The 22,191-nt window shown below is 36.5% G+C and overlaps 2 protein-coding genes and 1 pseudogene across 3 annotated transcripts; all 3 read right to left on the bottom strand.

Annotated features, from left to right (window-relative positions):
* Positions 1-2,657: 2,657 nt before the first annotated feature.
* Positions 2,658-3,599, bottom strand: LOC308233657 (olfactory receptor 52P1-like; the record flags this gene model as incomplete). Its single annotated transcript, XM_080640633.1, has 1 exon — positions 2,658-3,599. One exon carries the CDS (start codon positions 3,597-3,599, stop codon positions 2,658-2,660), a length of 942 nt encoding a protein of 313 aa, XP_080496759.1.
* An 8,785-nt stretch (positions 3,600-12,384) lies between these two features.
* Positions 12,385-15,528, bottom strand: LOC308233658 (olfactory receptor 52Z1P-like; the record flags this gene model as incomplete). The annotated part of the gene is made up of 2 exons (XM_080640634.1): positions 12,385-13,343; positions 15,516-15,528. The coding sequence occupies 2 exons, from the start codon at positions 15,526-15,528 to the stop codon at positions 12,385-12,387; spliced, it is 972 nt and encodes a 323-aa protein (XP_080496760.1).
* Positions 15,529-18,321: 2,793 nt separating this feature from the next.
* LOC308233659 (olfactory receptor 51I2-like) lies at positions 18,322-19,055 on the bottom strand (annotated as a pseudogene). The gene has a single exon. The product of its transcript is annotated as an olfactory receptor 51I2-like (transcript).
* Between the last annotated feature and the right edge of the window lie 3,136 nt (positions 19,056-22,191).

Genomic DNA, 22,191 nt, shown 5'->3' on the forward strand with positions numbered 1-22,191 from the left:
TGCTAGCTATTGCCTTATTTATCTTACTCATTTTACAGCAATACCCCTGAAACAGTTGTCTATAGTCACCCTCCCCAATTTTACTCTTTCCATAATTTCTAAAATCTATTGCAGCTTCCTATCTCTGTCCACATACGGTAAAAGACACAACAATTTTTTAAATGTTTTTATTGATTTCAGAGAGAGGAAGGGAGATGGAGAGAGATGGAAACATCAATGATGTGAGAGAATTACTGATCAGCTGCCTCCTGCACGTCTCCTACTGGGGATCGAGCCCACAACCCGGGCATATGCCCTGACCAGTAATAGAACCAGTGATCTCTTGGTTCCTGGGTTGATGCTCAATTGCTGAGCCACACCCAGCTGGGTGACACAATGATTTTACATCTATAATGTTGCTGTGTAGCTCCTACATGCAGCCAGTTTTTATGGTTATCAAATATTTGATTATCTTAAGTGCATGCATGTGTTGTGTGTTTTCTTTTTTCATCATTATTTACTTTCTTTTCCTCTCTTTGCTTATAGGTTTATACATTTTCTCCAAATTCTTGAGATGTGTGTTTAGCTGTTATTTATAGCCAATATTCTTCTCTGTCACATATATTTAAATCTATGTTTTCTATCTAACCTCAACTTGAACTACATCTCACAGGATGATTATTTCATCTTATTGTGCTTTTAATTCCCTTTGATTAATTGGAAATTTAAAAATGTAATCTTTAAATTTTGATATAAATGAAACACTTTCACATCACTGTTTTGTTATTTTTTTGTTTAATCCTATTGTAGTAAAATAACAGAGATTATAGCATTTCAATCTGTTGAACTTTGTTGAGTCTGTGACACAATACATGGTCAATTTCTGCAAATGTCTTATGTGTACTTGAACAGCCTTGTTGTGATATAAAATGATTTCTATATCCTTTAATCATGTTATTCAAATCTTCTTTATCTTTATTAATATTTTGCTTCATAATTTAATGAGATTTTTTTTAAATCTTAAACTATGATTAAATTTGTCTACTTTTTCTTATAATCATTTTTTCTATCAGAGACTGAATAAACAAATGGGAAGTAGCCAGATCTTATATGACAATGAACTGTGATCCACATGGGAAGCCTGGAAGCCCTACCCACAACCTCTCCAGCAATTAATCCAAAATAGAACTTGATCAACAACTGCCAACTCCCTAGTTGTGTTTGTCTCCATGATCAACTAGAGGCAGCCAAATATATTTCCTAAGCCAATCACAGAAGAAGCCCACTTCTAGTTAACCCACTTCCAGTTTTGATATGCTGACAACCTCTTTTCAGAGCATACCTCAAACCTTCCCTTGCATTCCCTATAAAATTTTCCTACCACTCTGACAGCCTTTGAATCTCTGCAAAAGGCAAACAATGATAGTTAATACTGTGGTTAAGTAAGTTCTGAATGAATCATTTCTGCTTCATTTGTTTATTCCACAATAGTAGAATTTTTTAACTATGGCCTAATGCCAAAACTATTTGAGTTACCATTGAAAGTAGTGTAATAAAGAAAATGCTAAATTGTATTATATACTCATAACATCTAATCCTAATGATATTCTATATAAATATGAGTTATTCAACTTCAAAAAAAGAAGAAAAATGGATGATATCACAGTCAACAGTGGCTAGATGATAAATTATGAAGAAATACCAAAACAAACTGTTTCTCTATTATATAATACTAGAGGTCCAGTGCACAGATTTGTGTACTGGTTGCATCCCTCGGCCTGACCTGCAGCTCTCCAACATCCTCCTAGGGGTCCCAGATTGAGAGAGGGTGCAGGCCAGTTCGAAGGACCCCACCAGTGCATGATCAGGGCTAAGGGGTGACTGCGGGAGGGCTCCAGGGCATGTCCGACCTGTCTCGCCTAGTCCCAATCAGCTGGACCCCAGCAGCAAGGTAACCTACCGGTCGGAGCATCTGCTCCCTAGTGGTCAGTGTGCGTCATAGCTACTGGTCGAACAGTAGAACGGTTGAACGGTCGCTTAGGCTTATATATATATATAGATAGGTTGGGAGATGATCAAAAAATGGGAGAGGGAGTTATAAATATTTTCAAAGAATCAACTTGAACCACAATGAAGGAATAGAAAAAGGAAAAATGGTAGAACAATTTTGGATATCATTAAGTCTTCTGTGGGGTGTTTGTGAGAAATGTTATTATTTAGAAATGTTAAAATGATTTTAGCTATATATAATAAAATAATATGCCACAAGAAATTGCAGGATGGCCTCTGGGAGGCATATTATCTCAACTTCCAAGGTTGTAGATTAAAATGCTTTTAATTTTATTGTCCAGGAGATGTAGACAACCCCATTAATTAAGTCCTACAAATGTATCAGTGAAAGTCAGAGATAATGAGTCAATAACACACCTCTGATAAGACAAAACAGAATAGACTGTGGGAGCAAACATAGCAAATGTGATCACATAATAGAGATATTGCATTATTAGGCAAATATATATATTTTTTAGTAGAACAGAATCTAGTCAATGCTTACTAATACAGTACTTTACAGATTACAAATAGGAAATGTAGGAATTCAGCCTTCTATAAAGAGGGTTAATGTCCCTCCCCCCGCCCCCATAAGTCTTAAAGATGTGTTAAAGGAAGAGTTAGGTATTTTATAATTTGTGAGAAGTCAAAATTTGAAGAAATCGGTCTCTGATCCTCTTGGTTCTTATACAATAGATCATTGGGTTCACCATAGGTGGGATAAGCAGGTAGATGTTAGCCACAAATATATGAATGTGAGGAGCCACATGGTGTCCAAATCGGTGAGTAAGGAAAGAGAAAAAGGCTGGAGTATAGGCTACTAAGATTACACACACATGGGATCCACAGGTACCCAAAGTCTTGAGTCGAGCAGCCTTGGATAGAAGATGGAAAACAGTGTAAAGGATGACAATATAGGAACATAGAATTAATATGAAATCTAAACCCCCAGTAAGGAAGGCAGCAGTTAGGTTATATATTCTGTAGATCCTGGTTTCTGCACAGGCAAGCTTGATCAAAACCATAAATTCACAGTATGTGTGAGGGATGATATTAGTTCTGCAATAGGAAAGCCACCGAAGCATGAAGGGTTGAGGACTGAAAAGCAAAGCCCCACGGAAGACAATAGTCAGCCCTAAATTCTTGATGACTCTGTGTGTCAGGATAGCAGAATGTCTCAGAGGATTGCAGATTGCCACATACCGGTCAAAGGCCATGGCCAAGATAAACCCCAAGGCCATGCTGCATAGTGAATGAATGAGAAATGCTTGTACAAGGCAAGCTTCAAAATAGATCTTCCTGTCATGGAACCAAAAAATGCTGAGGATTTTGGGCAGAGCAGTAGTGGAGATGATCAAGTCAGCCACAGAGAGCATACAGAAGAAGTACATGGGCTCATGCAGGTTGGAATCTATTCTAATAATAAATAGAATAGATAAATTTCTCAGGAGAGCACTTAGGTAAACTAGACAAAAGGGCACTGATAGCCAAGTGTGGATGGATTCCATCCCTGGAATACCAAGGAGAAGAAAGATACTGGGATGAAAATTGGTATTATTTGTCAATGACATGATGAAAACTTCTGGCTGCATTCAGTTGTGTAGATTCTTTTATATTTACTTGTCCATTTAGTTAATTGTGGCTTTATTTATTAATTTATATGAAATACTTGACAATACTTTATACCCTAAGGATAAAATGATAAAGAGGGTCCAATACCTAACTTTAGATATTAACATTCTAGTAGGAGAGAAATTGGTGCAAATCAATGATTAGATTCCCATGTGATTAATGCAATGAAGTTATACAAACAAGCAGTTTTATTAGCCAATAGATAGGGATATTTATTCCAGTTGTATGAGTCAGAGGATTCATAGATAAGATACTTAGTTTTGGTTCTGAAGCATTCTGAACCTTTAAAATAAAGAGAAAATTGTAAGCTAAATCAAGTTTACAATGGAAGACTATAACCTTAACTTTATCAACCTGGTTTAAAATTAATTTGCCCAGAGCTATTTGTGAAATATATTTAAATGGCAATGACATTGTAGAATGAAAAGAACAACAGATTATTTCCTAAATTTCACTTGACTGTCCACTATGCCATATTAATTAGCATTCATTGATATAGAATCTTAATTGCACATATTTTAGGCTGTTTTTCCAAGGAATGAGAGCTATAAGAGTGACAGCAAAAGGTTCTAAATCCAGTCACATTCTGCATCTGTCTCCTCAGACTAAGCAAAAGTTAGGAGCAACCCTCACATGGCTGGTAACTATTTTCAAACCAGGCAGTAATTATCCTCTTCCTTCTTCAAACATCTTTTATTTTCTCCAACCTTTCCATCCAACAAGTTTAGACTACAAAATTCGGGAGGTTGCTGGATTTAGCAATGTATAGCTAAGCTATGCTATGCTTACAATTCCCACTATTAACTCTGAGGAAAGTTTATAACCAGATATATAAGAACAATTATAGTGGTACACTGTAAATTACATACATAAATTTAAACAAGAAAAAAATATGTAAATTAAAACAAGAAAAAAATAGAGATGAAAATGAAGGTTAGTAGAGAGCCTGCAAAAATAAAAATAGCAGATTCTATCATTATTATTTTTTCCAATTACAGTTGACATTCAATATTCTATTAGTTTGAGATGTATTACATAGTGGTTAGACATTTATATAATTTACAAAGTGATCCCTGATACAGGCGTCCTCAAACTATGCCCGCGGGCCACATGCAGCCCGCCAGGTGCCGCTGCCTGTCCTGCTTAGCAGCCAACTCCTCCCGGGCCCGCAGTGCGCATAGGAATTTGTTCATAGTTTTTTTTTTTAAACTATAGTCCGGCCCTCCAACTGTCTGAGGGACAGTGAACTGGCCCCCTGTTTAAAAAGTTTGAGGACCCCTGGTAGTACCACCTGGCACCATACATAGTTAATAATATTATTAATTGTATTCTCTACACTTATTTTGATAGAACAAAGAGGTGATTGCACAAAAAAGTCCATCTCTGTTAGGAAATATATAGGAGATGCACATCTTCTCAGAAGTGTGATCCTCAACACCTACTTCAGGTGTTGGTCAGAGCGTAAAAGAATTGACAGTAGTGCCAAAACCGGTTTGGCTCAGTGGATAGAGCGTCGGCCTGCGGACTGAAAGGTCCCGGGTTCGATTCCGGTCAAGGGCATGTACCTTGGTTGCGGGCACATCCCCAGTGGGAGGTGTGCAGGAGGCAGCTGATCGATGTTTCTCTCTCATCGATGTTTCTAGCTCTCTATCCCTCTCTCTTCCTCTCTGTGAAATATCAATAAAATATATTAAAAAAAAGAAAAGAATTGACAGTAGAAAAGCTTAGAGGTTGCCATGGGAGAAGAAATAAAGATGTCACTCAATTTTGGAGTTAGCAACCACTAAGCATAAGAAAAATTTTCTCATTTGAAAATAAATAAAATGAAAGACAAAGAGGTAATCTAAAAATATTTGGTACTTAAATAGGAACTTGGCTCAATGTATACAGGGTGGGGAAAGAGTAGATTTACAATTGTGACTACTCCAGACATGGAGTTTATTCTGTTATTATTTATTAATTATTGTATTATTTCCATATGAATAACTATAAGTCTATTTTAGCCTCACCTTGTATAGGTCAAGATTTTTTTTGAATAATACCTCTATTTCAGCAAGTAAAATAGTTTAGAAACTAGATATTAATATGTAAAGATTAAATCAAGTTCAAAGCAACATTATAAAATATGAGAACATTTGCCATCTGTGGCATAATTTCAATTCTGAACTTTGTAGTAAAATAATAGACTATTGCTTTTATTATATGGGTGATAAAAATAAATAAATAAACCTTGAATTACGAATTCTCAAACAACACAAACAGTAATTCCTAGAAAAACAAGAGACAGAAAATGAAAAAAAGAAAAAAAGTAGAATTGAGTAGAACAGTACAAAAAGAGAGAGAGAATATTCCATTTAAAAGAGGACCAAACCTGACAAAATTTTACCAATTTTAAGAATAACTTTAAAGATAAATTATGCAATTTTAGAAATGCAAAACAGCAATCAATATATTTACTGTGAAATTTCACAGACGTTGCACGTTAGGATTACTTGACCCATAGTATAAGCCTAATATGTCAGGAGGATTAGTTTTGTACAAAGACTTTCTTTCCACATTCATCAAACCATAGACTCACCATTTTTGGAGTCTTCACTTTCTTCTGGAGACTTAGTAACTGAAGCCTGAGTTTGAAATTCAGATATTCTTAGATTATTTTTGCAGTAGGGTGTAATAAAACACAGGATTCAGACTACCTCATTTCTATTTGGAACACCATCTTTCAGTCTATTTCTCCAGAAGCCACAAGGACACATACTTGCTGGAATTTATTATTCTTTGTTCCCGTTTTATTACAGGAATGGAGTTTTCTTCAGTATATCACAATGCTTCTGCTTCTCACTTCAGCAACAATGATAGGTGTTTCAGACTTGAGGTGTGCAGGTAGCATTCCTGAGAATGCGGAATCAGAAAAGAGTAAACTCACACAACCCCTCTCCTCCCAGGTGCTTTTTTCTGTCTCACAGCCCAGAGTTCCTCATTCTCAACTCCTTGATAAATATGTTAAGTAGTCTTGCTTATCTTTGGATCTCTTCTACAAACACCAAATGCTGATGTGTGTACTTTGCCCTAGGGCTTGACTCAACAGGGCATCTTTTTCCTTAGAAAACCTCAAGTGTATGACATGCCTTTCCTAGAAACAAGAGCAGATGTGCAGTCTCTAAAGCTACTGGGAAAAAGAAAAATCCTAAAACAAATTAATATCTGTGGTTTAAGAAATAACACAGTTGATTCAGACCTTGAATTGAGAAATATAAGTAAAAGGTGTAATAAAATGACTTTATGTTTCCTTTATAGAATATTCTAATAGTCACCCCATCATTCCCTCATGCCCTACTAGGCACTCATTTTAATCTTCCAATGTCATTCTGTTTTCTGATCCCTTTGGCCTTAACAGGTACCCAGGACCTCCTGCTCCTTCATCTGGTGATGAAGGGAGATACTGAGATGCTTGTGTTAATTTTTTACCTTACCTGCCCTGTATCAACAGAGCTCCTGGTCTGTTTTTATTTGGTTCACTGCTTTTTTCAGCTAACCTCAACTATATTAATAGTTCTAAAGCAACAGCCTCTCAGGAGCCAAGACAATGACTTAGGAGCCTGTAGAGCTTTTTTCCAGGGGGACCTTGACATCTGCCAGAGCAGAAACTCTTGAGCAAAAGAAAGTACCAGTTTTCAGAGTCAATCTCCCACATTTTTATTAGAGATGAAAAAAGAGGGGAAAAAACAAATACTTTCTTCTCTGGAATATGGTTCATTATAAAATAAAAACTATTTTCATTGGGGACATATGGTTGGTCAGAATTACTTAGTTTATACCAGTGGTCGGTAAACCATGACTCACGAGCCACATGTGGCTCTTTGGCCCCTTGATTGTGGCTCTTCCACAAAATACCACAGCCTGAGCGAGTCTATTTTGAAGAAGTGGCGTTAGAAGAAGTTTAAGTTTAAAAAATTTGGCTCTCAAAAGAAATTTCAATTGTTGTACTGTTGACATTTGGCTCCGTTGACTAATGAGTTTGCCGACCACTGGTTTATACAGATGTTATTTACATGAAATTGTTTCCAATAACCACATTGACTTTACATAATAATTTTGGACTTGGGTGAATATACATAATTCCTAATTTTCTGTGAGAAAATATAATGCAACACATATCTATTAATGCTATGGTTTTCATAGTTATAATTTTAATGGTTATAACCTTTATTTTATGTTCTATATTTCTCTTAATCATTCTCCAGTTCCTAGATAATGTATTTTCATTGTTCCACAGATTAGGAAAAATTACGAAGGTCCATTCTTTGTGCAACTGTGACAGAAATGTAATAGAAGTAAAGAAAACCCCCCACAGACTATGCATATTTATTGCTCTGAATATCATCCTGCAAAGAAACTTTATGACCACCATGCACATGGAATTTTTTCACATTCCTGCACTTATCAATTAAATCAATTATTTTTTATTGGACTAGCTAATAGGAAATATTTTAGAGATTGGGAATGTAACAAACAAAGCATACAAGTTCCATTACGTTAGGAATGTTTGTTGTAGTGGGAGAATTCAACAATAAGCTGATTTTAAAAACAATATTTTAGGATATAGAAAAGTTCTTTGATGGAGGAAAGAAGTTGATGTGATGGAGACTGATTAGAGGTAGGAAGAACTTAGAAAAAGGTCAGGAAGACCTTTTTGATGGGGTTAATATTTGAAGTGAGACCTGCATGATGACATTTAAAGCAGCCATTCAAAGAACTGTGAATGAGTATTGCAAGGAAAAGGTTGTCAGAATACAATGGAAAGGGTAACTTTCATACTGGGAGAAGATTCTTGCTAAGTATTGAGGAAAAGAAAGGGGTAAGATAGTTGGAGCAAAGTAAGCAAAGGGAAAGAGTGTTTCTTGAGAAGGTTAAAGGGAGGCACAGGCCAAGTCATTGACCTTATAGATCAATAAAAAAAACTAAATTCAATCCAAGTGCAATAGGAAACGATGTTTTCAGCAATCTTTAAACTTGAGTACATTTGCACAGTTAAAAAGTCAATCTGCAGTGATACAGCTAAATCATGCACTGTCTACTCCTTTCTATCCATTATCCATTTAGACTCCTCCAAATTTGAGTGTGTATCCTGTTAGATTGTTTTCTGTTTATAAATTTCTCAGAATAAATGTGTTTATATTTTATATATAATAGTTTATATTATATGTAATATATTATATATACACACATATATATATATTTATATACATACTAGAGGCCGAGTGCATGAATTCATGCACAGGTGGGATCTGGCCGGGCCAGCCCCAATCGGGGCAGATCAGGGCTGGGCCTGCTGTGGGGAGGGGCCACAGGAGGTGGACTGGCCAGCCCTGCCACCTATTGGAGTGGGGGGCCAAATGGAAGCAGGGCCAACAGAGGGGAGGGGCCCTGGGCTGATGGAGTGGGGAGGCTGATTGGGGGCCAGGCAAGCCAGGGGGAGGGGCCGTGGGCAGTTGGCTGGCCGGCCCCACCTCTGATCAGAGTGGGGGGACTGATTGGAGGTGGGGTTGGCCAGGGGGAGGGGTTGCAGGAGGTTGGCCAGCCAGCACCGCCCCCTATTGGGAAGGGGGGTGATCTGGGATAGGACTGGCCAGGGGGAGAGGCCACAAGGAGGTTGGCCATCTGGACCCTTCCCTGATCAGGGTGTGGGGGCTGTTAGGGGGTGGGGCCATCTGGGGGAGGGGCTATGGGCCGATCTGGGTGTCCCATCAGGGGTGTGGCCAGCTGGGGGGAGAGGTTGCAGAAGGTTGGCTGGCCAGAACCCTCATTCAGGGTAGGGGAGGCCAATAGGGGTGGGGCTGGCTGGGGGGAGGGGCTGCGGGAGATTGGCCTCTGGCCCTGTCCCTGATTGGCCAGTTGGCAGGCCACAGTGGGGATCATAGCAACCGGTTGTCCTGTCATTTTGGTCATTACCACATTCTGGTCACTGGGTTTTTATATATATAGATGTTAACTATTTATTATGGGACCAGTGTGACTTTTTTTTTTTAATATATTGTTATTGATTTCAGAGAAGAAGGGAGAGGGAGAGATAGAAACATCAATGATGAGAAAGAATCATTGATTGGTTGCCTCCTGTATGCCCCCTACTAGGGATTGAGCCCACAGCCCAGGCATGTGACCTGGACTGGAATCAAACCTAGGAGCCTTCAGTCCATAGGCCAACGTTATATCCACTGAGCCAAACCAGCTATGGCACCAGTGTGACTTTTAACATGTTGTTCGAATAGTTTTAAGAACTGAAACCAGTCTAATAAAAGAATCATAGTGTGTGGTGGGAGTAATGATCAGTCAATACAGAAGTATGCAGAGTTGAGAAAAAGTTATGAATGAAAGCTTGGATGAAGTAGACTGCCTACAAAACTTACTCAACAGCAAGTCATAAAATTGACTAATTGGATACGTAAAATATATTTTGTCAAAATTTTGATAAAACTTTTATTTTTGGAGCATAAATACTAGCAATGGTGTATTCAGCATCCATAGGTTAAGAACATATTTTGTATTTGAAGGTCTTAATTTAAAGATGTTTATAAATAGTTAATTGTTACTTATACAAACAATGTACAGCTGATGGTAATGTTTGCAGTCTCCTCAAAATGTCCTTTTTTACTATCAATTTTATTTATTATAGTAAATATTATCTAATTTTTATATTCACATAATTTGCTTTATTTTTAGTTGTTATCTCTTTCATCAAGGTGAATGTGCTAAAGGAGAGGGGTAATTAGAAATAGAATCAAGAAATAGGGTAAAGAGGGGTGGGAACAAACATACTTGAATTAAAACCAGAGAGCAGAAATAGGTACTTGGAAATTCTATATGCCTAAATTTTGAAATAAAAATGTTGTTATATGAAATGTGGGCTCATGACAGATAAAATATTTTCTTCCAAGATAAAAAAAATAAATACACCCAACTAGTCATTCTTTATTTCATGATTCATTTCATTATTCCTCATTCTTTTCTTTATCATTTATATATTCAATAATAATTAAATGCCTCTTTACATAAAGCATAATGCTGATTCTTACAGTTCCAACAATAGCTAGAATAAGACATGAGAACATAGTACTTTTTTTTTTTTTTGCTTCAGGAAATAGACCAATTTATTTCAAAAGCACAGGGCAGACACATGGCATAGTACTTATTATTAAGATCTATACCAGTGGTTCTCAACCTTTTTAATGCTGCGACCCTTTAATACAGTTCCTCATGTTGTGGTGACCCCCAACCATAAAATTATTTTCGTTGCTACTTCATAACTGTAATTTTGCTACTGTTATGAATCGTAATGTAAATATCTGTGATTTCCGGTGGTCTTAGGCGACCCTGCTAGTGGTTCTCAACCTGTGGGATTCTATACAAATGTTGAAAGGTATAAAAGTCGTTCTTTTCCCCTTTATTTAGTTTTCATCTTTGAACAAGTATAGACATAGAATCTAGAACCATATGCATTTATAAAGAGAATGCTATAAAGTATTTTCAAGGCATTCAATCCAATTAATTCAACCACTAGACCGTGCATATATTTACATTATATTTATGATCTCCCTTTTCATTGTCTGATGCCAAGGAAATAATTTAGCTCTTTTATTAATCAAGAGGAGAACGTAAAAAGGATTACACTGCAGGAATTATGGCAGATAGGTTTACAGATGATAAAGTTTGTGCCAACTGCAGTAGAATGCAATTAGCAAGAATGTTTGGTGTGGGAAGAGCTAAACTAGGAAAATTGCATGTGCTTATATAAAAGAGCCCCATGAATCCCGTGAACATAATCCTGACTATTTGCCATAATTTCTTCTCTTGAGAATTGCTCTGCCACAGTTTCATTCCTATTAAATCAGAATATGAAGGGATATAACTGATACAGGTCTAGCAACATGACCCAATATGGGCCAATTATATTTCTTGTCCCATAATCACTGCAGGTGGGACAGAATAGTATCACCAAATCCATTAGAGAAGTTCCTGCTTCCTGCTGTTGAGGCCCTAGAGCAGCCTGGCTTTTGTCCTTCCTGAGTCATAGATCTTCAAATTATCCTTAGATGTCATGACATTACTCAGAACCTGCTTTTTTGTTTACTTAATCTAATCAGGGTAAATTTCTATTATGTGCAACAACAACAAAAAAATCTTTATTAAACTGAGATATTGAAGGAAATTTTTTTTGAAAGCTTAGGGGATGATTTCTGAAAAGAAAAGAAACTAAAACTAAGTACGTTGAAATCATTAGCATTTATTATGTGATTAGCTAAGGCATTTATCTAGTAAACAAATATTTATTTGTATATTCTGGGCCCTCTGAATGTAATGATAAGTTTAGGATCAGAACCAACCCTTGAATTTATGGAGTTTACATTTTGTCCTGTCTATAGCAAACTGACACAGAAGAGGCATTGTGTATTATAAAAAAGATACCCAAATCCCCTATGCTGTTATAGTGATATTCCACTGTTTGTTACCTTAATATGCTGAGATATTTCTTGATGGAACCTGAACGGTTCCTTTAGTTTCCCGTTCCCCCGTGTTAGGGAGCTAGCACTCGGAAATATGAATATTTCAAGTTCTATCCAGAGGTTAGGTGTTCTGGAGAATGATCTGCCCAGATTAATTCAGATGACATTTAAGTTTAGTCCTCCATCCTGGACTCCCTGTTTTCATTGCTTTGTAACCCTTGGATCATTTTGAATGGTTACAGAGCACTATTATTTTCATCCTTATCTGTTTAGTCTTTGCCCCATAAACAATGGGGTTCATGGTAGGTGGCACCAGTAAGTAGAGGTTTGCCAAGAGAATAAGGGTGTGCCTGGGCACATGTTTTCCAAAGCGATGGGTAAAGAAGGAAAAGAAGGCCAGAGTGTAGAATATCAAGATGACACATATATGAGCTCCACAGGTTCCAAAGGCCTTTGTCTGGGCTTCTCTAGACGGTAGTTTAAAGACTGTTTTCAGGATCACCCAGTAGGACAGGGATATGAGAACAAAGTCCAGCCCTGTAGTGAGGAGAGCTGCAGTGAGCCCATAAATGCTATTAAGGGCAATGCTATTGCAGGCCAACTTGGCAATGACCATGTTCTCACAGTAGGTATGGTGGATAATATTGCTCCGGCAGAAGTGCAGACGAAGAATGAGGAGGACACCAGGGGTAACTACAGCCACACTTCGAAATACCAGAGCCAAGGCCACCTTGCTGATGAGAGAGCCTGTAAATAGGGTTGCATAATGGAGTGGTGCACAGATAGCCACATAACGATCAAAAGCCATGGCCAGTAGAATAGCAGATTCAGAGAGGAACAGAGCATGAACAAAAAACATCTGTGTGAGACATGCAGGAAACATTGATGGGGAAGGGCCCTGCCAGAAGATGAGAAGCATTTTGGGCACTGTGACAGTACAAAGAAGGACATCATTGAGTGCCAGCATGGCCAGGAATAAATACATGGGTTCATGGAGACTCCTGTCCCAGGCCACCACTGCCATAACCAGGCCATTGCCTATCACAGCCAAAAGGTACATAAAGCTGAAAGGAATGGAGATCCAGATTTGGAAGTCTTCTAATCCTGGGACTCCAGTTAGCAGAAATGCAATGAGGGGAGTGGATGTATAGTTGGATGTTGTTATAGAGAGGTAGTCAAAGTCTGTTACATAGAAAACAGAGAGAAAAAAATGTAAGTAATAGTAGAAAATGAGTAATCTCTCTTCCTACTCAAGTCCTAATCATTAATTTGGCATGATGAGGTAGAAGGAGAATAAAATGTTTTGAGAAAAATTATTAAAGAACTAAATGCGTATGGGCAAACCACTTCTCTTTTATGAGACATCTTGTTCTCCCTGAAAAAATAAAAAGCTAATCAGAAAAATTAAGGTGAATCTTTTATTTTTGTAAAGCTAATTGCTATATTCACATAATTGATGTATATGAGTTTCAAACTTTTAACTGTACTATCTATACAGTTTTTGCCATTCTAACTTGATAATAAATTCTTAAATCCCAAACATAACTTTTTATCTTTTCACAAAACTGGATATAACACTGGAGAGAATTAATATTCCATTCTGTGATGAACAAATTTAATGGAAGGAGATGGGTTGGATGGTAGAGTGATATATAACTGGAGCCAGCATGAAGACTCCTATTCTTGTTTTCATCCTAAGGGCATAAAATATGTTCATTTGGCCTAATTTTTCTACAATAAAGAAAAAAGTTTTATTCATCTGTCTCTCATTTGAACTCTTGAAGATAATGGTTGAATTAATGTGAAATTTAATGTTATGCTAACATTGTAGTATTATGCATACCTTAATAAGCATTAAATCTCAAGGATCATAAAATAGAGTCAAAGAAGACAAAAATTCAGAGTATTGGCTATTCTCATTCAGAACAAGAAAGTCACTGAAGAATATCAGGTTTATAATTATTCAATACCTATTATTGAAAGCTTTCTACAGATAGAGTGACTACTTTTCATATTCTCTAATAAAATAATATCAACTTTAAAAAAATAACAGCAGTTCTTACTTTTAATATAGCACAAATCATAAAATAAAATTGATTTTCTTAAAAGAATAACTGACATGTAAAATTATTTACCAGGACTATGACACATTAATTTAATTAGTCAAGTTTGTAATCAAATGCAGTGGATTGCAAAGGCACCAAGTATGCTTATGAAGACTTTCTGACTGCAGATCTTAGGAATTTTCAAAGTTACGAATAATAAATGCTATTTGTTGAAAAAGAACCACTAAAATCTAGAATCCGCATGGTTCTGGCTTTCATGTGAGTTTGTCACACCATTAGGTAGTGAAAAACCATACTGTATGTCAAGATCTCTAACCCATTATCACATTATTATATTTATTATTATTATTTAATATATGTTTGTTTGTTGTTTTTTTGTTTTTTTGAGAGAGAGAGAAAAGGGAGAGGGAAAGTTAGAAACAACTATGAGAGAGAAACATCAACATTGATCAGCTGCCTCTTGCACACTCCCTGCTGGGGGTCAAGCCCACAACCTAGGCATGTGCCCTGACAGGGAATTGAATGGGTAACCTCTTGGTGTATGGATTAAAGCTTAACCACTGAGCACACTGGCTGGGCAATGATTATATTAATATGTAGATCAACAAATATTTCAATCTATTCTTCTTCATACTATCTCCTCCCTCTTCCTCCCACCCCCCTCTCTCTCCCTCGCCCTCTCTGTCCCTCTTTCTCTGTCTCTCTCTCAGACAATTCAGATAAGGAAAAGAAGACAAAAAATTCTCATCAAAAGGCAAACCCATAGAAAAGATGATGTGGTTTTTGATGAATCTCAAACAGAGAGAGAGAGAGATTTTTTAATGGTTATTTTGTTAACAATATAGAGGTGCAACCACTGTGTTTAGCCTTGTAAGACTGAGAGGTTTTGCTTCATTTTCAGTGCCTGTCTTTGCTGTATAACCATCACACAGAAAATATCAGCATATTTAAACAGAGAACATATCACATGTCAGCACAGGAATGGGCAACATAGCAGTAATGGTAAAAATAATAATTGCAAGTATTTATCAATGTTTACAAGTGCTAAACATTTTCCTAAAAACTATTCTAACCCCTTTACGTGGATTACCCAATCTAATGATCACCACTACTATATAAAGATACTTTCCCATTCTTGTTAGTATCCCAATTTTACACAGAAGGGAACTCAAGCACTGAAGGACTTTTCCAAGGTCACATCATTAGTAAATACATAAAGCGTGTTTTAAAGTCCAGGGATCCTAAGTGCAGAACCCAGATTTTTAACCATTATGCTATTCTAATTTACCTTTTAGATGCATGATTTTTCAAAATCTTTGGGAACATAAAAAAGCAGATGTTTCTTCCTAGTGATATTCTTAGGTCTTAAGTATTAGGTCTCATGAGCAAGATAGTCATGTTTAGCTTACAAAAATTCAGAGAAGAAAGAGATGCATATATATAGTCATCTTTATTGTCCATCAATATTTATAAAAACAACTCAAGAAATAACCTCTGGGATGAGAAGTCTTTTGGGTATTTTTCATACTGAGTGATTGCTCTAGCATCTGAGACCCACAGTCTATATTTAGATTAGCTGACTAGGCCTACCATTTAAAGTAACAATTTATGTGTATGGATATACAACCTTGATTAGGAAAGGAATATGTAAGCTATGTTATAAACCCCAATTTTTGGTGGAGATTATACATCATAAGACTAAGGACAAATACAAACCTATTATTAATTAAAATAAGTTTACAGATATATATTTACCTGAGGGAAAACAAAAATTGACTCATTAAATGTTGCATACCCAGAAAAGTCAGGCAAGTTTATTGCAAAGGTTACAGAATACCATTAAAATAAGAAGATTTCTTTAGTGGAAATAAAGAATTATGGTGCTATTTAGTATTTGGAGATATACATCAATGCCAGTGGTCTTTATATATAATTTTATTTTCAAAATTAATTGTATTTTACTTTCTCTCTTATGAGACATCTTGTTCTTCCTGAAAAAATAAAAAAAGTTAATTAGAAAAATTGAGTTGAATCTTTTTTACGTTTGTAAAGCTAATTGCTATATCCACATATTACATGTCAGCACAGGAATGAACAATGTAGCAATAATGGTAAAAATAATAATTGCAAATATTTACCAATGTTTACAAGTGCTATATATTGAACTCCGAAATCATGGACCCTCTTAGTTAAAAGTGTTCTTGAACTCTGAAATCATGAACACTTTTTATTCAAAGAGATCTAGTAAATCACCTGTTTTAATTCACCAATCTGAATTCATCATGACATTTCTTCTGTTGACATCCATGACCACCCTTATCACCAGTGTTGGGAAATTATTTAATGTAAGTCAGAAAATACTGAATAATATAAAATTTTGCTTCCTTTTCCAGTGGTGAACATTTAAGATAGGGTTTAATAATATGATATTCTTTTAGAATTTTCTTACATACCAAAATATAGGTCTCAGTCTCATCATTTAGTTGATCTCAAAAGATGGTGTTTAATCATAAATATCCACACTGCTCCAAAACAAAATCATTTTTAATTCTTCTTCTTTATATGATTTTACAATTTTTCCTGGCATAGATTTTGGTCTTGATTCTTTGTTTTACATTTTGTGGTTTATGTCTCAAATGATTCGCAGCCATTCATTTACTTCTTAATTTTTCCAATATATATTTTGTAGGTCACATGCATTGCTTGATTCCTTTTTAGTACAAATATTTCAGTGGAAAGAATAGACATGTTCCTTGTCTTAAACAAATAGACAATCTTCAGTGTTTCCTGGTAAAATTCTTTTACCAGGAAACATAAGGGCACTAAATTCCAAAAATAAAGAGTTCTGGATGATATGAAAGATGAGAAAGATAAATAAGGAACTAAAAATAACAACTGCAAAAAGTGTTCATATGTTTTTCCAGAGAATCTAGACTGAGGGTGAAGTAGGCTGGCAATAGAGTGGTTAGAGGCACAGATGAGATAATGTGTGAAACTTACAAGCTCCTACTTTGTCATTCAACCTTTTAGAAATATGAATTTCTCATGCATGTCTAGAAAACTATGCTTTGTAAGAGTAATGTTTTGAAAACTTTTGTTTTGTTTGTTTTTTTCATATAATAGGTATAAAAAAGTCATAGTCAATCAGCAAAATGTGGGAGCAAGGAATATGTAAGGCCCTATGTAGCCTTTGAGAGGTTGGTGTGCTGGCTCATGAAGTATTTCTTTCCCATTCTTGGCAGGGCATGATGCAAATGGGACCTACCTAAAGCACTGACATTTCTCTATTTTTATGTTATTTTATGTTATTCTAATGACTGCTTGGAGGCAAAAATATTTAAAGTGGGTTCTGTCCAAATAAAATATATCTTTTTTCTATTGGATATTCTTAGCAACACACTTTCCAACAGCTACTAAGAGTTAATAGACTATTTTATTTAAGTTTAGTTATATAATTTCATAACTCAGAAAAGTGTTAATCAGCAAGTAAAATTGTGAGACAAAGACCACTATTTGGCATGTCAAGATACTAGTTAATGTCTGATTTCAGTCCATTCTGTAATTTTCTGCTTCATTATCTAAGTTTTACATGTGTACTTGCCAATAGATTCAAAGAAGTTAGGTTATATACATAGTAAAGTAAAATAATATACTTGTAAAGTCATACTAAGCAAGATAAAACTCTCATAAATGAAAGCTGAGAAAACTAAATATAATTTCAAGGATAGGTTGTGAAAAATCATGGAATGCCTTATGTTTTGCATTACAGATATTTTAACAAATCACTGCTTTCCATGAATAGTGGGGCTTCCTGATTATATAGATTATTGAAAATGCACTCTTTATTTGTACAATTATTTATTACCTATCTTAGTTTAGTTACTTGTGGTAAACAAAAGGTCATAAGATATTGTTCAAAAAATTTGAGAATAGTGAGAGAGACAAACAAATGCAAGAGGATTGTAAACACAGGAATATATATATATATATATATATATATATATATATATATATATATATCCTTTGCTCCAGTTAGAAGTCAATTTAATAGGAATTATTACAGAAATCTGTAAATGACCCTAAAGTTCTCTCGGCTATAATTTCAGTAGATTACCCAAAGTACAGATGCCTATCTCCTGGATTTTAACAGTGCATAAAACAGGCTTGAGAACAGGCGGGATCAATAGGTATGTATAACCCATGATAATGTGCACCATGGGTGGAACATGTTTCCCAAAATGATGCATAATGCATATCCCCAGCATAGGGGCATAGATCAGCAGCACAGCTCAGATGTGAAAATACAAGTGTTAAGGGCCTTGAACTATTCTTCCCAGGAGGAAATGACTACCCAGTGACAGAATCTTCAAATAACAAAGGAAAACGAGTACACAGTCCACTCTAAAAGTGATAAGAATGGTGATGAGGCCATAGATGCTTGTGATGTGCTGGTCACAGCAGGAGAGCTCAGTGATATTTGGGTATGTGAGCAGTATGAGTGGGATAACACATTAGACTTCCAAAACCTCATTCACTTAATTAGAAAGGGTCCTAGAAATGACAGCCACAGCCCATAGCAAAAGTTCCATGCACCTATCTTAGCAATGGTGAAATTCCTCAAAACAGTAGTGTACCTGAGTGGGTTGGAGATGGCCACCTAGTGGTCATCAACCACTGTGAAGAGGATGCCTGACTCTGTTGAGAAAAAAACATGGATGAAGAACATCTGGATGAGGCAGGCATCAAAGTCTGCCTTACAGTCATTGAATGAGAAAAGTTTGAGCAAGGTGACAGCAGCACAGAATCCCAAGTCACTAACTGTCAACATGGAAAGAAAAATGTACAGGGGTGCCGGAAGTGACTTTCATTTAACATCTCCATTGCTCATTTTATTATTTATTTACTTATTTTTAAAATCTTTATTGTTGAAAGTATTATATGTGTCCCCCTTTTTCCACATTGACCCCTTCCCCCCTTATCCCTTATCCAGGCCTTCACCACACTATTGTCTGTGTCTATGGGCTATGCATATATGTATATAAGTTCTTGGTTGATCCCTTCCCACCCACCCACCCACCCAACTCTGCCTTCCCTCTGAGATTCTACAGTCTATTCCATGTTTCTGTGTCTCTGGATCTATCCATGGTTGGGGGATCTAAGATTAGAGTTTGGAAGGCAGCTACCCCGGTTTTCTCTTGGACATCTTTCTCCAGGAGAACTTTAACATCCAGGCAACTTTTGCCTGGGGAAGCAATTGTGCCACCCTGTAGAAAAACCTCTCCCTTCATCCTGTGGAGTCTACGCCTTGCTGTGGTTGATATCCTGAGGCTATTTAAGACTGAGAATAACAATGAGTTTATAGGCAGAGGCAGATCTCTGGAGGCTTTGAGTCTTTGCCTGATCTCCTTCTGGACCCTGGGCTAGGAAAACCAGACCTGACGCACATCTTGGTCCTTTCCAAAGGCCCATTACTCTACAAGCTGTGGATTATTGATAGCTCCAAACAGTACTCAGGGCCAGTCACAAAGAGCATCCATGGCTCATTTTAAAAATCTGGTGAACTGGAGAGAAATTTACATCTTTAGAAAGAGTATCTTAAATCAAAGGCCACAAAAGAAAGCAGACTTCCACAGAACATGATTTAATTATACAGATTTGAAGAGAAAAGAAAATCTACAATAAGAATTACCTTAAAACCTCACATTTCCTGAAATTTTAGTTAGGATAAAAGAGATACAACTCTCTACTCAACTATTACTATATCCTTTTATTAAGACTCTTTTATCTTTTTTTCTTTGCTGGCAACTCTACTCTTTCTCAAATATTCAATAATGGGACAGACATTCTTTTTTTTAATTTTATTGATATTTTACAGAGAGGAAGAGAGAGGGATAGAGAGTTAGAAACATCGATGAGAGAGAAACATCGATCAGTTGCCTCCTGCACACCCCCCCACTGGGGATGTGCCCGCAACCAAGGTACATGCCCTTGACCGGAATCGAACCCGGGACCCTTCAGTCCTCAGGCCGACGCTCTATCCACTGAGCCAAACTGGTTTCGGCAGGACAGACATTCTTAAATACATGTTTGATCATTTCATCATTTAATTGCAATTAATTAGTAGTTGCATATTGTCTAAGAATTAAAACTAAAGTAAAATCTCATCTTTCATAACCCTCTTTCTGTCTAATTTTCAACATTTATGCTTAAAGTTTCATAGACACTTATTTGTTTTTCAGATGGTCCAATATGTTCTCAACTTCTATTTTCCTATTCTGTTTTGTCTAAAATTTCATTCTCTTTTATATTCCCGAGATTACTTACCCTCTATCTTTAGACCTCAATTACATACCACTTGCTTAGGGAAGTCATTACTCATATTCTCTTTGCTCAGTTAGAGACTCCTATTAGAATGTCATTTTACCCTTCATTTCTTAAAAATATGTTTTTATTGATTTCACAGAGGAAGGGAGGAAGGGAGAGAGAGATAAAAAGATCAATTATGAGAGAGAATCATTGATTGGCTGCCTCCTGCATGCCCCCACTGGGGATCCAGGCCATAACCCAGGCATGTGCTGTGACCAGTAATCGAACTGCAACTCTCCTGTTCATAGGCTGATGAACCACTGAGCCACTGCGGCTGGGCTACCCTTCATTTCTTAATAATAGCATTTATCATAATTTTTGTTTGTATCACCAGTTATAATGAAGGCAGAGTACTCTTTGCTTTCTACTGTTTTCCTGTACCTTAGTAGTGTCTAATACTGCATCTGAAACACTGGGAGTACTTGAGAATTTATTTATTTATTTTTTTAATATATTTTATTGATTTTATACAGAGAGGAAGGGAAAGGGATAGAGAGTTAGAAACATCGATGAGAGAGAAACATCGATCAGCTGCCTCCTGCACACCCCTTACTGGGGTTGTGCCCGCAACCAAGGTACGTGCCCTTGACCGGAATCGAACCTGGGACCCCTCAGTCTGCAAGCCGATGCTCTATCCACTGAGCCAAACCGGTTTCAGCGAGAATTTAAATGGATTTTTATAAACGTTCTGCAGACACCTCAAATTTTATGTATTCAAAGTGGGTTTCACTATTCCCTTTTATAAACAATAGTAATTCTCTGTCACTATCTCATTGAATGACATACAATCAACTTGATTTCACATCAGAAACCTAAGCATCAACTATGAAACCAACCCACAATCAGTTATTAAAATTTGTTTACATATACTAAGTATTGTTAACATAAAAAAAACAACCCACACTCAAACCTGTGAAGAATTTTTGTGAGTTTATTTGAGTCAACAACTGCCAGAAAGCAGAATCTCAACATATTGAGATAGTGCTCCGAGAATGCCATTTTTTTTTTTACCTTGTTTTATAGATTACAATCAAAAGAGGAGATGTGAGTGGGTTACATTAACTCCATTGGTGATTCATTAGGGAGTCAGGGTAAAAGCAAAGTGTGGGGGGAATCTCTGGGATTGGATAAAAATAAAATGATAGACACATACTTTTTTAAATTAGGGGGGTGCAGGATAGTTAATAGTCAACAATTAACAATAACAATAAGGGAATTTGTGGTCTCTGTCCCTGGTGCCCTGGTGCATTGATTGTACCCTGAGGGGTCTGGAAAAAGGGAAGTTACAAGTTACCTTGACATTCAGCAGGGTTGTTATCTTAGATGCAAAAAATAGGTTCAGTGAAGATCAAAGTTGATCTTTGTTGAGGAAGATACTAACCTAGGACATGACTACCCACTATAAACTACTTTTTAATTCAAGGTTTTCATTTCAGACCATCCTTTATGGTTACTTTAGGTCCCTTGAGTTTGCAAGGCTGCCACACAGGTCATCCCTGAGTTAGTCAGGTTAACATATGGCCCCTTTTTGTCCACAATATCATTCATCTCTGTTATATTTTTATTTTCACAACCATTACTTTAAGAGAGGTCACCAA

This window comes from Plecotus auritus (genome assembly GCF_963455305.1).
Source record: "Plecotus auritus genome assembly, chromosome: 9".
Lineage (NCBI taxonomy): Eukaryota > Metazoa > Chordata > Mammalia > Chiroptera > Vespertilionidae > Plecotus > Plecotus auritus.